Source organism: Procambarus clarkii, chromosome 15 (assembly GCF_040958095.1).
Source record: "Procambarus clarkii isolate CNS0578487 chromosome 15, FALCON_Pclarkii_2.0, whole genome shotgun sequence".
Lineage (NCBI taxonomy): Eukaryota > Metazoa > Arthropoda > Malacostraca > Decapoda > Cambaridae > Procambarus > Procambarus clarkii.
In genome coordinates this window covers 3737198-3754271 of record NC_091164.1, presented here as the reverse complement: position 1 = coordinate 3754271, position 17074 = coordinate 3737198, and the positions used below count along the sequence as shown (strand labels likewise).

The 17074-nt window shown below is 36.1% G+C and overlaps 1 protein-coding gene across 16 annotated transcripts in view; it reads left to right on the top strand.

Annotated features, from left to right (window-relative positions):
* The window catches only part of LOC123759049 (trinucleotide repeat containing adaptor protein gawky), a 98869-nt gene that overhangs the window by 35922 nt on the left and 45873 nt on the right, over positions 1 to 17074 (top strand). For 10 of the 16 annotated variants that reach the window (XR_006772974.2, XM_045743813.2, XM_045743817.2 and 7 more), the window contains 3 exons: positions 1384 to 1458; positions 4851 to 4925; positions 15722 to 15796. The exons of 2 other annotated variants lie outside the window; for them this stretch is intronic. Coding sequence is in view for 13 of the 14 variants with exons in the window: in XM_045743813.2 (XP_045599769.1) it covers positions 1384 to 1458; positions 4851 to 4925; positions 15722 to 15796 (225 nt within the window). In the remaining variant the exon portion in view is untranslated. The remainder of the gene's footprint in view (positions 1 to 1383; positions 1459 to 4850; positions 4926 to 15721; positions 15797 to 17074) is intronic. 4 more of the 16 variants (XM_045743812.2, XM_045743811.2, XM_045743809.2 and 1 more) reach the window with 3 other exon arrangements.

Here is a 17074-nt window from a genome sequence, read left to right as displayed (position 1 = left end):
AGAACTCTGCAACTGATGGCACTTAGTAGCTGGCTCCTACATTGGGGACGGTAGCTTCAAGGAGACATCAGGGCTCGCACAGAAATTGGCGCTTTATTACATTCAACGCTGGTTAGTTAGGATGGTTATGATTTCCATTGCTCTGCTCCTTGTGCCTCTATTGATGGGTTAGGTTTTACCGTCTGGTCCTCGGTAGGCTTATTTACGACTGGCTAGAACCTGGCAGGATTGAAGTGGGTGGAGTTTGTCAGACAAAAGGGAACCACCAGGTCACACTGAATAGAAGCATTTCATTACATTAAGTGGGGGGGGGGGTATTTTTTAGTCTTTATTTTGAAGATGAAATCTGAGGGATGGTTTTAATCTATTGTTTTAAAGGGTCTGGGTTTTTGAGGGACCACTGTTTAACTTTTTTTTTTATATAGTCATCTATTCGTTATTAGGACGTAAGTGCCTCACATATACAGTACTGTATATTGTTTTAAGGTACAGTATTTTAAATTGGTGTAACCTTTTGTTCTGGTTTAAAAATAATTGTAAAGTTCGATTAATTTAATTTCTTTTCAAATTTTAACTATGGTATAGATATAGAACTTGCCATTTCAGCTTTCTGAATATGATGCAAGTTGTACATTGAAAGTGTTTTTATATATATTATATATACTGTGTGTGTATATATATATATATTATATATATATATATATATATATATATATATATATATATATATATATATATATATATATATATATATAAATATATAATAAATATTTGTTGAATATGACTGAAAGGGTAAGATTAATTATTCTAACACGAATTGTCTCAATATTTCTTATGTAAGAAAAACATCAGAAATATTGAGAAGATTCGTGTTAGAATCCTTAATCTTACCCTTTCGGTCATATTCAACAACATATGTAAGAAAGACTACTAGCAAAATATAAAATATACTATTATATAATATATATATATATATATATATATATATATATATATATATATATATATATATATATATATATATATATATATATATATATATATATATATATATATATTATATAATAGTATATTTTATATTTTGCTAGTAGTCTTTCTTACATATGTTGTTGAATATGACCGAAAGGGTAAGATATATATATATATATATATATATATATATATATATATATATATATATATATATATATATAACAATAAATAGAAGCAAGGCAAAATACAATATATATATTGTGTAAATCACAAAGAAAGTAACATGTGTTTTATGTTTTTATTTATTTATTTAATGGTGGAAATACTGAGGAGCACACAATTTCTCAATTTTTTGTATTGATGTGGCCAACGTAGGACACGTATAATAGAGGCTAATAATTAATATTACAGATGAGTGGTTATCCTCCTCTACTTGATCTCAGATCTCCCAAAGCTCTCATACCCGAGTCCCACTTCCCATTTGCTGTAAGTTGCCAGTACTCTCACTTTAAGCCATATTTGGGGCTCTATTTGCTTACCAGCTTGATCTGTCCTCATTGTATGGCTGTTGTCTGCTTGTTGTGTCTTAGACAAGGCCAGAAGGCTATGCTTATTACAAGTATAAGGCAGTCATTTTATGGAGAAATTACAATAGAACTGGAACTGACTTAATTATTTGCAAATGTTATTTTAATAAGGTAGCCAAATTTTGCTGCAGTTCTGGAAATAATTTGTCAAAATTTATTAATTGCTGGTGCATGTATATGATTTATGAACCCCATCTTCTATTAAGAGTTCCCCAAAATGTGCAATATTATTATTTTGCCAATCCGTTGTATGGTGGTGTCCTAAATGACCTCAAAAATTAATTATAAACATGATAAGCAATTCTGCTCTCCTGGATTGTTTTTATTCCTTTACAAAATATTTGATTTACCAAAAAGCCAACTTTGTGTAGATAGTGTTACAGTAGTATCAGTGAAACTTGATTGCTTTGGCAATTTTGTATACAGCCTTAATTTTGTCATAAATGATTGACTTCAATGTTGTATGTTATTTATGGCTGGTCTTGGGCAGAGTCTACAGTGATTCATTTATTTTTGTTGCTCACATGCCACAGAAGTTCTTCACTGTTCTGGGAAAGTGTTTTCCACAGCAGGTTCAAATTCATTTTCAATATTGCAATTCACTGCAGAAATGTTGATGTTTTTACTCTGGGTGTAAACCACCAGTTGAATTTTAAAATTTAATGTCTTAAGTTTGTTGAACAAAATGAACATTTAAGTTCTAAGTCATTCTTTGAAAATATATTTAACAATATTATCAAATACAAGTCATAAACAATTCATATACTATTGAGGCTAGGTTTATGAATACTAACAATCCTGTATTATGTTAATGAATTTGCAATATTAGGCATGTTCAGCTTGATTAAATTGACAAGCTGTCCCATAAGGAACACAACTTAAGTTTCGATCATTGATTACATCATTATGAAGATAATGCAGTTTTGTGTATTGACTAGAAGTTTTGCTTAATTTATTTATTTCATTTTAAATATTTTGTTTACCAATGAATCTGGACTTTTTGAGACGGCCTTTATGAATTTGCTTCAAACTTGAAACGTTTGTGCTTGCATTATTCACTTTGCTATATATTTTTTGTATAGCTGGCACTTCCCATCCCCCCCTCTTCTCGTGATGGCCATTATGAAAACTCATTTTGACTTGGAGGGTGATAATTAACCTATTGCTTTGTGTAAATTTGGTATTCGCACGCCTTGTACAGTACTGTACTATACTGTGTGATGTGCTGCATTGTGTTGGCTGGGTCTGCAGCCTCACCGTTACTTATGAAAGTTTTTGGCGAGTTCTAATATTACAGGCCTAAATTAAAAATATTTTGTACACCAGCTGACTCGCCTCAAATTTTTTTTGCACATGATCCTTTGGTAATAATTATTGTCTAACATGTATTCTGCAGTTTTGAAGCATCGTGTCCTGCTGCTAAATAATTCTACCCCATTTGCTTAGTGGATATTAATTTCAGTAAATTAATGATTGAAAACAAATAGCTTGAATGTTATAGAAAATTATTTGCTTCATATACCTCTGATTATATGCTTGAGATAAAAGGATGAGTCAGATTGGCCATAGTTGGTTGGTGCATATAACAGGTAAAATTTTCATCGAAGGAGGAGACAGTGCCCATGATGATGGGTGTAGAAGCTATTTAATTCTTCCATGCCAGGGAGGGAAGGGTTTCATCTCTGTACAACGTAATGACAAGAATAAGCTTAAGTCCCCAAACATTGTTCACACCATGATGCTTGGGGGAATGTTATGGATAGTCTGTAATCATTCCCAACATCACAGTGATTTTGTGGATAGTCTGTTATCATGCCAGAACATTGGGAAATGTGGGGATAGTCTATAATCATGCTTCAGTGTCAGGGGATGTTGTGAGTTGACTATACCCATGTCTCAACACAAGCAGATGTGCTAAATACACAATATCCATACAGTAAACACTTTAACTTACAGGAAAAATGTACAATATTTGGATGTACTAGAGAGACTATACCCATGCCCCAACACCAGGGAATACACTATGCATACAATACCCATGCCCCAACACCAGGGAATACACTATGCATACAATACCCATGCCCCAACACCAGGGAATACACTATGCAGACAATACCCATGCCCCATCACCAGGGAATACACTATGCAGACAATACCCATGCCCCCAACACCAGGGAATACACTATGCAGACATTACCCATGCCCCAACACCAGGGAATGCACTATGCAGACAATACCCATTCCCCAACACCAGGGAATACACTATGCAGACAATACCCATGCCCCAACACCAGGGAATACACTATGCATACAATACCCATGCCCCAACACCAGGGAATACACTATGCAGACAATACCCATGCCCCATCACCAGGGAATACACTATGCAGACAATACCCATGCCCCCAACACCAGGGAATACACTATGCAGACATTACCCATGCCCCAACACCAGGGAATACACTATGCAGACATTACCCATGCCCCAACACCAGGGAATGCACTATGCAGACAATACCCATGCCCCAACACCAGGGAATACACTATGCAGACATTACCCATGCCCCAACACCAGGGAATACACTATGCAGACATTACCCATGCCCCAACACCAGGGAATACACTATGCAGACATTACCCATGCCCCAACACCAGGGAATGCACTATGCAGACATTACCCATGCCCCAACACCAGGGAATGCACTATGCAGACATTACCCATGCCCCAACACCAGGGAATACACTATGCAGACATTACCCATGCCCCAACACCAGGGAATGCACTATGCAGACATTACCCATGCCCCAACACCAGGGGATGTGACTGATAGTCTCTTCTTGAATCACAACCCCATGAATTTTTATTTGCCTTTGCTAATTTTCTATAAAGAGAAACCTTAATTTTTGTGTGTGTTATATTTCCATCCTAGTATTGTAAATAGACAATTCATGAATTTATAAAAGCTATTTATATAGGGTGTTTTTTCAGTATTTAAGTAAATTAACAGAATTTACCAAAATTGTGCATTCAAGTCAGTTTTTTTTTATCACATGTTAAATAAGTTCCAGCCTTCTAACCAATTGGTGGAAAGATAGGTGGGTTGTGTCAATTTCTCATATCACGTAAAAAGTTATATGTTAAACATGCTTTAGAGCAATGTCATATACTGAGTAATGTCATGTACTGTACTGTGTCAATTTTCAGCTTGGTACCACTTGTGGTGGTTTTAATAATTATATTGTATACTTTTGATGGCATCTGGCAACACTTTTCTGACATTAATATTACAGATGAGTGGTTATCCTCCTCTACTTGATCTCAGATCTCCCAAAGCTCTCATACCCGAGTCCCACTTCCCATTTGCTGTAAGTTGCCAGTACTCTCACTTTAAGCCATATTTGGGGCTCTATTTGCTTACCAGCTTGATCTGTCCTCATTGTATGGCTGTTGTCTGCTTGTTGTGTCTTAGACAAGGCCAGAAGGCTATGCTTATTACAAGTATAAGGCAGTCATTTTATGGAGAAATTACAGTAGAACTGGAACTGACTTAAATTACTTGCAAATGTTATTTGAATAAGGTAGCCAAATTTTGCTGCAGTTCTGGAAATAATTTGTCAAAATTTATTAATTGCTGGTGCATGTATATGATTTATGAACTAAAAATATTCTGTAGAGTACTTCGTAATTTGTAGAAATTTGTTTGATCAGTTCTTTGTATGATAGTTTCCTAATGACCTCTTCAAACTAAAGAGGAACTACATAAGCTATTCTGCTTTCCAGTATTATTCTCATTTCTTTTCTGAAAATTTGATGTAGAAAAGCCAACTTTGTGTAGATAGTGTGTCTCAGTAGTTTCAATGAAACCTATTTACTACGGGAAGTTTATATACATCTTTAATTTGTTCTGTTCATGATAAATGACTTTTCTGCTGTATTTTACTTATAGCTGGGCTTGAAAACAGTCTAAAATAATTAAGTTAATTTTGTTGCTCGCATGCCACTCAAGTTCTACACTATTCTGTGTGCGAGTTTGCCACAGCAGGTTCAGATTGATTTGCGACATTTCAGGTCACTGTGGAAATGTTAATATTTTCACTCGGGGTTTAAACCCCTTATTGGATTAATTTACATACCTGAAATTTTTTTACTGGTTCACAAAATGCCCACGTAAGTACTAAATCATATGTTCAAAATACAATGCAAATTTATATAATTTGAGCAGTACTGGTTCATGATAGTTACAACGCAAATATACAGTCCAAATATGAAATAAATTAAGGAAAACCATTAGCTTTATATATATATAAATAAAATAATGTGTGTGTGTGTAAGTGTATATACACTGTGTGTGTGTGTGTGTGTGTGTGTGTGTGTGTGTGTGTGTGTGTGTGTGTGTGTGTGTGTGTGTGTGTGTGTGTGTGTGTGTTATGTATGTCGTACCTAATAACAGAATGCACTACTTGGCCTAGTATACAAGGCCTAGTAGGCAGTGAGATTTTCATTATTTAAAAAAAAAGTTGTTTCCAATTGGTTTATTTGAATTAATATTAATACATTAAGAACATGAATTTCTGACTTAGTTATATTAGTTCAGGTTAAGTTATCATAGGTTAGGTTTGATCATATTTCTACGTTCATTTTTTTTTGAGTTAAAACTAACTCATATATGTAATGTAATGGAAAACTTTATCATATCATAAGAAAAAAATTAGAAAAATATATAACTTCAGAAAAACTTGGCTTAGGCAAATTGGGCCTTGTATAGTAGGGGAAGTAGGTACAACGGTGAATCTCCGGTTGGCACGCACACTTTCCAAGCTGGATTTACTCACCCAGTTCCACAAACTCTTGTTCACTGAAATGGGCGATGTGCGGATTTGCTTAGGGTGTTGGGACAGAGTTCACAGACTGGTAGAAAATTTGCCTATCATATTAATAGGCTAAAAATTAAAGATCTCTTTAATGAAATCAGCCCATAAAGTATGAATGGTAACTGTTAATATTGCTCTAATTGTTTCTTAATGATTTTCGTAGATGGGTGCAGCAGTAGAAGAAAGAGTTGGGGCCTTGGGAAAGTGATTGAGCACCTTTAAAACAAAATTCTGATTCATTTTCATTTTGAGATTTCCTGATTTTTGTTCACAAATATGGGCGCGCTGTTCTCTCTGAAAAGGAGGTTTCGAGGCAAGGGAAATATGCTAGATGTGATTAAAATATTATACGAGCATAGATAGGTGCTCTTGGTAGTTGCCCTTGATATAACAGGTTGAAATTAAAATTTCACTCACTGAAATCAGCCCATAGAGCGTGGGAAACAGTTGGGTATTAATTTTAACTGTTAATATAGCTCCAATCAGGTTTTTAATGAATTTTGTAGATGGGTATACCTTTTAAAAAGAGTTGGGGGCCCTGGGGAAGCCATTTAGCACATTTAACACTTTAGTGCGCGCGGCACTCGCTGAAAAAAAAGCGCCTTGTGCGCGCGGCGTTCTGGGCGCTCAAGCGTAAACACAAAAAAGTTTATAATCTTTTCACGCTCCTAACATCAATTCTCGAGCTACGTTTTTCATTTTGGTATCAATGCGTTGGCAATAAAATTCTCTACAAGATCATATGCATAAAATGTCACCCAAGCATTTGCTATCCCACCACGAAGTAAATAAACACGAAGATGACTCGCCGTGACACCCAAACAGGAAGTAAATGTTCATACTCTTTCGTTTGTTGCCAGCCTCAGTCATCCTACAGCGCTTATTTTGATATCACTGAACTCGCAATAAAATTCCCCACCCAGACATATGCCTATCAATGTCTAATTATGTTCCGCACGAGTGTGGGAACTGGGCGAAGCGTTAGCCGTGATTTCAGCAGCGACGACACTGTTGTGATGCAGCGCTTTGAAAGTTTATACTTATTTTACTGTCCTGACATTATTTCTCGAGCTACATATTTCATTTTTATAGCAATGTGTTCGCAATAGAAAGTTTTATATATAACAATAGAAAGTTCTATAAGAACATGAGTAGAATTGGCCAACAGAGCGTCAAATAAATTTGCGGCGAATAAAATCTTACACGTGTTTGTACCCGTGAGCGTAAAAAGTTTTTACTTTGCTCATGTTTTTTCAAGTTTATACTTGTTTCACACCGTTTTTTTTGTTTGTATAGTGTTCGGAATAAAATTCTCTACACAGACATATGCATATAAATGTAGAATCATGATCGCGGCCAACACAAGAGTGTGTGGAGTGGGCGATTACCCTCGTTATCACCAACTCAATAGTCTCTCCTCTAAGTTACAATACATTGCCGTTTTCTCAAATAGGCACTGTGCCTATTAGAGAAAACAAAAATTTAATGGCAAACATATTCATACAAACCCCCAGTCGATCGAGTAGTAAATACCCACTATAACATGGTCCGTAAATTTACGTCGTGATCTGACAAGCGGTTAAGCAAAACGCCCGTAATTCCAAGTGGAAAATCCAGGAAAGTGTTAAAACCAAATTCTATGGTTCGTTTTCATTTGAGATTTTCCAGTTTTCGTTCGCAAAAACGGATCTTGTGAAGTAATCTCCAGTTGCAACAAATTGGGGTTGGTCCCATATAGTCTGTTGAATCGAGGTTGTACTGCACATATAGTACAGTACAACCATGTTGTACTGTACATGTACAATTACATGTTGTACCTAATAGCCAGACTGCACTACTTGGCCGACTATGCAAGGCCCAGTTTGCCTAATAAGCCGAGTTTTCTTAAAGATAAATACAGTACAGTGGTATCTTCGTTTACGATCGTAATCTGCTCCCAGAGACCCATCATCAACCAAAAATTAGGCAACCAAAATGAATTTTCCCTTAAGAAATAATGTAAATTGAATTAATTTGTTCCACACCCCAAAAATATTAACTTAAAAATGCATTTTATACCGAATAACACTCATTTTGTACTAGCTACAATACAGTAATGTATGTATATCTTACCTTGAATGAGGACTCTTGTTGGTGTATGGAAGACGGTGAGGAGGAGAGGTGTTAGTGTTTAGAAGGCGAGCCCCCTTCTATTATGACAGCAGTGATGACATTTCTGGGGTACTCTCTTTCCTACGTTTTGTAGGCATACCACCAGGACCTGGTTGTGGCTCACTGCTTGCTTATCTTACTAAGAGTCTGTCTATAGATACTTGTTTTCTCTACGTTTTAACACTTGTCTATAGTGAAACATCACATTCTCACTATATATTGTTTTTCCTCTGTCGTCATCCTCACAACTATTTTCTTGGGTTGAACTTTACCACTGACTTTCTTGGGACCCATAGCATGATATATAATACGAACTTTTATGTTAAAAAAGCAAAAAAACAGGCAAACAATGACATTTCTCACAAAGAATTCATGCGCGACTGTGGTCGTCATTATGCGGAATAGACTTGTAAACAAACCGAAAGTGCCTTGCCCCGCACCTCCAGCATCATGCACTCGTTCGACCCATACGCGTACGAACAGACGTCGTCTTTCAAGTAAACCGTCTTACACAAATTCAAATTTTGCTACACATTTGACGTTATCAACCAAAAAATTTGTGTTCTAGGGCAGTTGTCAACTAATGTTCCACTGTATAGTATATATTTCTATACATTTTTTCTAATGAAATGATAAAGCTTTCCATTATATATGATTAGGTTTTTTTAATTTTGAGTTAAAACTAATATAGAAATAAGTACGATCAAACCTATCACAACCCGACCTATCACAACTAAGTCAGTAATTCATGTTCTTAATAAAATAATATTAATTCAAATGAAACAATTAAAATCATGTTTTGAAAATAACAAATCATTGCCTATTAGGCAAATTGGGCCTTGCCTAGTAGGCCAAGTAGTGCATTCTTGCAGGGTAGGCAAAATTCGATCATACACTTTTTAGAAATTTACACAATGTTTTGAACCTACAAGGTTCATTCTCAAGTAAGAAGACCAGAGAGAGAACATACAGGATTTGTACTGTTGGGAGGTTACCTTGAGGTGCCTCCGGGGGCTAAGCGTCCCTGCGGCCTGGTCGTCGACCAGACGGTCAGGGACATGAAAATAGGTGAAGGGTGAGGAGTAGAGGTAAGAGGTTGTTGTTGTTTCAGATTTAGCTACTCAGAACGAAGTGTCCATGTAGCACAGGTATGGTGAGCCCGTGAGGTAAGAAGCATATGTCAATAATTTATACCTTACGAAGATGGGTCAGGTGAAGTGGGCATGGCCTTTTGGGCATTGGCGTCATCATTGGCATCTTCGCATTCCAGTTTTGCTCTCACTCGTGGGTAGGGTGAATAGTTTCGTTATTTGAGTATTTATGGTGGACTCGACTTTTATGTGAAGGTCTTGAAGAATTTGTATTCTTCTTACATCTTGTGTTTTGTCTGATGTGTAGGTATTTTTATTCAGCATTTATCTTGTTAGGGAGATATCACATTTGATTTTTAGGGGCACCCAATTGAAGATGACAGGTCAAACACATCGTGAGCTTGGTTGACGTTAAACCTATGTACTTAGATTGAAGCTCGTGAGGTGTTTGACCTGTCTCATTGTCACCTTATATGTAGACGATGAATCACAATAACGTGGCTGAAGATATGATGACCAAACCACACACCAGTAGACGAGGAGTTTATCTTTTTCGACACTATATTTGTCACAAAACAAATTAATAAATTAAATGAATTCAATAAATAAAATCAATTAAATGAATTCAATAAATAAAATAAATTAAATTTAATAAATTTAATAAATAAATCTTAACATTGTACATATCAACATTTTGCCTGACATATTTACATGGAATCACTCATTTGCTGTTATCAAAAGTTCAGGGGCTCCTAGTATGACTGCCCTGCACGTTCAGACACTGGATTTGATTTGCCACATATGGTCCTCATCATCTTATTAAAAGGCCCTAGAAGGAAAGTGAGCGAGTTGAAAGTTTTTCAAGATGGTGGGTGGATGCTGGAGGCATGAGAAAGCAAATGTGAGCCCTGTTTGTGCAATACTTTTAAATCTTATGTGGAACTCTGAATAATATAAGTGTGTGTGTGTATATATATATATATATATATATATATATATATATGTGTGTGTACAGTATATGTGTACAGTATACATGTGTACAGTATACATGTGGATATTATATTATATTATTATGAATGAAATGCACCCTCCCATCAAGTTAGCCCAAAATTATATACCTGTATTGTATACAGTACAGTGGAACCTTGATTTATGAATGCCCCCACTTACGAATTTTTTGAGTTACGACTCCAATTTCGTCAGAAAATTTGACTCGACTTACGTCCTTTGTCAACTTGTGATTTTGTTTATACATATATGGGTCGACGGCGCGCATGGTTCCTGGTGGTATGGGTGACCCCGCTTCAGTTGACCAGACCGCCTGCTTAGTGACAATCACACTTGAATTCTTTGTAAAGAGTTTCATTGTTTTTGTGCTTTTTTGTTTTTTGAACATAAAAGTAATTATTATATATCAGACCATGGTTCCCAAGAAAGTCAGTGGTAAGATTCAACTTAAAATAGATGAGTAGAGGCAGTTCCTTCTTCGTTAAGAAAATGTGTGAAGTATGGAAAGAACTGCAAAGTTTTGTTGAATAAACTTACCCTGATAAAGATGTAGCAGGCCATTGCATTAGCCTGTTTAATGACAATGTGATATCTCCCTACAGACAAGTGTTAAAATGTAGGGAAAAAACAAGTGTCTTTAAACAGGTTCTTAGTAAGACAAGCAAGCAGTGAGCCACAACCAGATCCTAGTGTGGGATGCTTGTAAAATGTAGGAGAGAGTACCCCAGACAAGTATCACTGCCTAATGTTATAATGGAAGGGGACTTCCCTTCCAAACATTAACATCTCACCATCTTTAACCTGCCAACAACAGTCATCAATAAAAGTAAGCTATTACCTGTGCATACTATAGTACAAGTGCATACTATAGTACAAAATATGTGTGTATTATGTATGAAATGTATTTTGAAGTTAGTATTTTTGGGAGTGTGGAAAGGATTACGTAATTCAATTTACATTATTTCTATTGGGAAAATTCATTTCAAGTTAGGACCCGTCTCTGGGAACATTAAATTCGTAAATAGAGAGGCCACTTTACTGTATATAATTTGCATTCTACAAGGGTTAAGAGTTACCATTCATATGCTAATATTTCACCCTTTCTGTTTACCCATGCTCATGCACTTTGCACCAGGCCCAGACTTGTGGAATTCTGTATTCATCAAAAAGTGCAAAACACCACTATCACAGGCCCTAAACATCTTTTGGAGATGGAGCCTAGACACTGGTGTCATCCCTAACATACTGAAAACAGGGAAGCTCATGCCACTTCACAATAGAGGTAGTAAAGAAGAAGAAACAATTATAGACCAATAGCTTCAACTTCACACATCATGAAAATCTTTGAATGAGTGCTAAGAAGTAAGATTAAATATCACATGGACTCTCAATATCTGCATAACCCAGGACAACATGTACTCACCTAGTTGTGCTAGTGGGGGGTTGAGCTTTGGCTCTTTGGTCCCACCTCTCAACTGTCAGTCAACTGGTGTACAGATTCCTGAGCCTACTGGGCTCTTTTCATATCTACATTTGAAACTTTGTATGGAGTCAGCCTCCACCACATCACTACTTAATGCATTCCATCTGTTAACTACTCGGACACTGAAAAAGTTCTTTCTAATGTCTGTGGCTCATTTGGGTACTCAAGCTTCACCTGTGTTCCCTTGTTCGTGTTCCGCCTGTGCTAAAGAGTTTGTCTTTGTTCGCCCTGTCAATTCCCCTAAGAATTTTGTAGGTGGTTATCATGTCTCCCCTTACTCTTCTGTCTTCCAGGGACGCGAGTTTTAGCTCCTTTAGCCTTTCCTCGCAGCTCATACCTCTCAGTTCCGGGACGAGTCTGGTGGCATACTGCTGGATCTTTCCTAATTTTATCTTGTGTTTAACTAGGTATGGACTCCAAGCTGGAGCTGCATATTCCAGGATTGGTCTTGACATAAGTGGTATACAGGGTCCTGAACGAATCCTTACACAAGTTTCTAAAGGCAGTTCTTATGTTGGCCAGTCTAGCATATGTCGCTGAGGATGTCCTTTTGATGTGGGCCTCTGGGGACATGTGTGCAGAACAGGGTGCTCCTGCCTCTCACAATTGCTAGATCACTATGATATGGCCTTAGGTGCTATGGAAGACAAGCAAAACATAAATTCAAAATATAGATTTTGCAAAAGGTTTCGACAAATGTGACCATTGTGCAGGCGATGAGTCACAATAACGTGGCTAAAGTATGATGACCAGACCACACACTAGAATGTGAAGAGACGACAACGTTTCGGTCTGTCCTGGACCATTCTCAAGTCGAGTGACCATTGTGTTATTGCGCACAAAATGTGTGCAAAAGGAATTACTGGCAAAATAAAGAGATGGATCTTCAACTTCCTAACAAGCAGAACAGATTGTAATGGTCAACTCAGTAAATTCTGGACCAGCTACTGCAAAAACCACAGTCCCCCAAGGTATCGTACTTATTTCGGTACTTTCTCATTCGAATATCAGACATAGACAAGGATACAAACTACAGTACAGTACTGTATCATGATTTGCAGATGACACTAGGGTTTTCATGCGAGTTGACAATATAGAGGACAACGCAAACCTCCAATTGGATATTAATCGGGTCTTTCAAAGGGCCACAGATATTATGATGTCTAATTAAAGTAAGTTTCAGCTCCTTCATTATGAAAAAATGAAAATGTAAGAATTTAAATCACATATACAGCGGAATCAAAATACACTATAGAACAAGGAAGCAATGTAAAGGATCTAGGAGTAATCATGTCAGAAAACCTTACCTCAACAGACCTTTCCATTTTCTTTTCAAAAGTCACCTTTCTTTTGGGTTTCTTACTAGTTGAATCCATTACTGACATTTTACCTTGGTAAATGACAACATAGCAAATGGATGTTCATAACTATTGACGATCCTTTATGTCCACATATATATCACGGGAATGACCACCTCAGTTTCCACGTCACAAACAAAAACAAAAAATCTGAGTCCAGGTTCATTGTTGATCACATGCACACGAGGCATTCATGTGACACAAACGCAGCGAGCAGAGAGATTATTCCTTCCCTTCTGGTGACACATCCATATCACTCGCTCTCACAGCCTTTATGCAAAATTGGTTTTAATCTGTCGCTAACAACTTTATCAATAGCTTCATTCGCACCACCCAAAAATGAGAAACCTCTCATTTGTTGATAATTTGTGTGTCCGGAAAGTATGTGGTAGTCTGTAACATGTGGTTTGAGCACAATTAAATTTCAGGGAGAAAATGATGTTAATTCAAAATATACTATGCATTTAAAACAAATTTGTAATAATAACATTCAGAAAAAGAAACATTATGTTCATGCTTATGATGACTGATAATGGCACACATGCACTCGTTTTAAGGTGATGACCAGTCTAAATATTACACTTGTGCACAACTGGAAGTGGACTATGTAAAGTAGTAACATGATTAGCCTGTAAAATATATCATGTATGATTTGCTAGCATATTTCATAATGTACAATATTGAATTTTTTTGTGATGATTACTAGTGATTTTCGAATGTCGTTTTTCTCCTTAGTGATTCTCGCTTATTGGGTTTCTCTGCATGGTGTCATCCAATAAAGTTTGTCCAAATATATTGCCCCTGCTTTGCTTAGTTCTGTCTTCAGATTAGGATTCCTTTCAGTTACGTTCATATTTTTCTTACTGTATTCTCTGTAAGGACTTGCTCCTACATCTTTTCTGACATTTGCTATTTACAGCATTGAGCATTATATGTGAAACTTCTCAAGTTCATTCCTTATAGTTATTAAAGCCAGGAGCTTTTGCTTTATTCAAATGGCAATTGAATCAGGTGTATGTAGTGTAATGTATTGTAAATACAATATATTAGTATTTCATAGAATGGTAAGCTTTAGTTTAATGCTGTTAAGTATTGCTGTAACTGTAAATTTGTGTTGTCATTTACCATATTTAATGAGCCTGTTGTGGTTAACTTCACTCAGAGGGAGGTTGTACAAATTAAACACTAAAGCCACACATTAGAAGTGTGTGACTTCAGTATTTAATTGTATTCATGTTCCTGATTTACAGTAATTGCCACTTAAAAAAAAATTGCAACCTAAGCTTAATGTGATGCTGATATTTGTGCAAGTGACTAGTGTGTGTGTGCAGTTTTGTATGTGTTGTAATGCTTCGTAGGTTAATTGGTACATTTTTGCTCTTAACATTAGTTATATAATCTTTACAGGTTACAGTTGGATATTGCAAAGAGAAGATATTTTTTGGAAGTACAGTGTTGTACAGAAATAATGTAAATAAAAATGATAGGGATTGGAATATTTTTTATTATTATATATATTGGCTAAATGCTTTAAACTAACAGGTGCATGTTAAAGAATATTATGCTACAAAACAAAAGTTAAGACTTGCCTAGGTTAATCATTATGCATGCGTTATCAAACACTTCAGGAGCATGTTAAAAGTTGGCTTTTCCTATGGCTCTTGTTGCTAATACTATTTAATCAATAATTTGAGATTACAAGTTTTAATTTATTTTTCTTTTATCATTAATGTCAGATCCAAGTGAACCATGCACTTTATTACAAAGTAAACCGCATGAGATGAGTCTTTAGGATGAGCCATTTTCCATCCGATGCCTGGCATGGTGACTTTGAGTTTTGGTCCTTGAGGGTTTCTGATGAGGTGGACGTTATGATGGTAAGGTGGTGGTGGTGGTACCAGGTGGTGGTTTCAAGTGAGCATGGTGGCAAAGTGATGACTACTACTTCAGATCATACACTGCTTCTGCTCTAGCCACATATATATATGCTGTATATATATATATATATATATATATATATAATATATATATATATATATATAATATATATATATATATAATATATATATATATATAATATATATATATATATATATATACAAACTGTATATATTTGGCCATCAGTAGACTACCCCTCCCTTCCCCTTCCCTCACAGAGATGCACATTGCTCACTCCTGGGTCTTGATTTTTGTTGCCAGGTTCCTAAGGGTCTCTCAAAAGAAATAATCTACAACAGCAAGCAATTTCGTACACTCCTGGAGATGGGTTATAAGGTGAGAAAATAAGGCCATTCTTGAGTCTGGCACTTATCCTGATACAAGACCTATTGCTGCTTCTTTTCAAATTTTAATTAGCAGAATTCATTAGAGATAATGATTCCTCAATGGATTTGTCTAAATTCAAAACTTAGTTTTCATATAGAATATCTTAAAAATATAATGATTTGCTAGATAAAAGTTACATTTGTTTCATATCAGCAAATCAAGAATTATAAATTGTGAAGAATGGCATTTTAGGGTGGTGCAGTGCACAAGCAGGGTTGCCAGTTGTGGTGGGTGGGCCCTCTTGTCGATGCACAAAGTGTAATAATGCCTTGCTCTTGGCAGACATCTCTCTTTTCATCTGTAATATTTATTCAATGTATTTTGCTTTGGTAATTTGACCAACAGTTGTGGAAATAATATCCAGAAGTGTCTCCGGTGAGCTGCTTCTGGTGTATAATTAAAATAATTAATTATTTTTTCTCGACAGGTTAATGCTTGATTATGTTGAGTGTAGCATTTGGTTTCATTGTTTCATGCAGTGTGTTTTGTCAGATTATTCTTGGTGCAAAAATACTCTTGACTTTTGCAATCAAATTCACTAAAATTGGACATACAACTAATGTAAAACAAAGGCATCGTTGTGCTTTCTGCTGAATTTGACTAACCTGGAGTTTGATGTTGGTTAATTTGGCAGAACAATTCTGTACAATGAAGATGTATATAGATGGGAACCTTTAGATGTGTGTGTGATGCTTGACATAAAGATTAACTAGCAGTAATTTAAGAGATTAAATTAAATGTAATGTGTGGTTGTGACTCAACAAATCTCATGAAATTATGATCATGTCCCCATATTAGGGAACTGAGATATTACTTATTTAGGAGTACAGTACAACTGTAAACATATAATTGAGTAAGCAATGCTATTTGGTTGCTCCATTAAGATGTGGTGTCCTGTGGACAAGTGTCATGGCAGGCAGGAGACATTCTAGGCACTGGCACCTTGGTAAGCATTTCGTATGGCACTGCTTGGTCGTAAAGATGCTAGGGGTTACTGAAATTAAGCACATTATAGCCTAGAATAAGCAACAGGTAGGTACATTCCATATTAACACAAAATTGAGTAAGATTTATCACCACACATGACTGTCAAATGAGGTTTCCATTTAGGAGTCCACAACCTACATGGCTACTTAATAGCCCCCAGTTGCCACCAGATGACAGTCGTGGACACAATAAGGTTCCTGGGGTTTGAATATGAATACCCTTCATATTCATTTCTAAGTC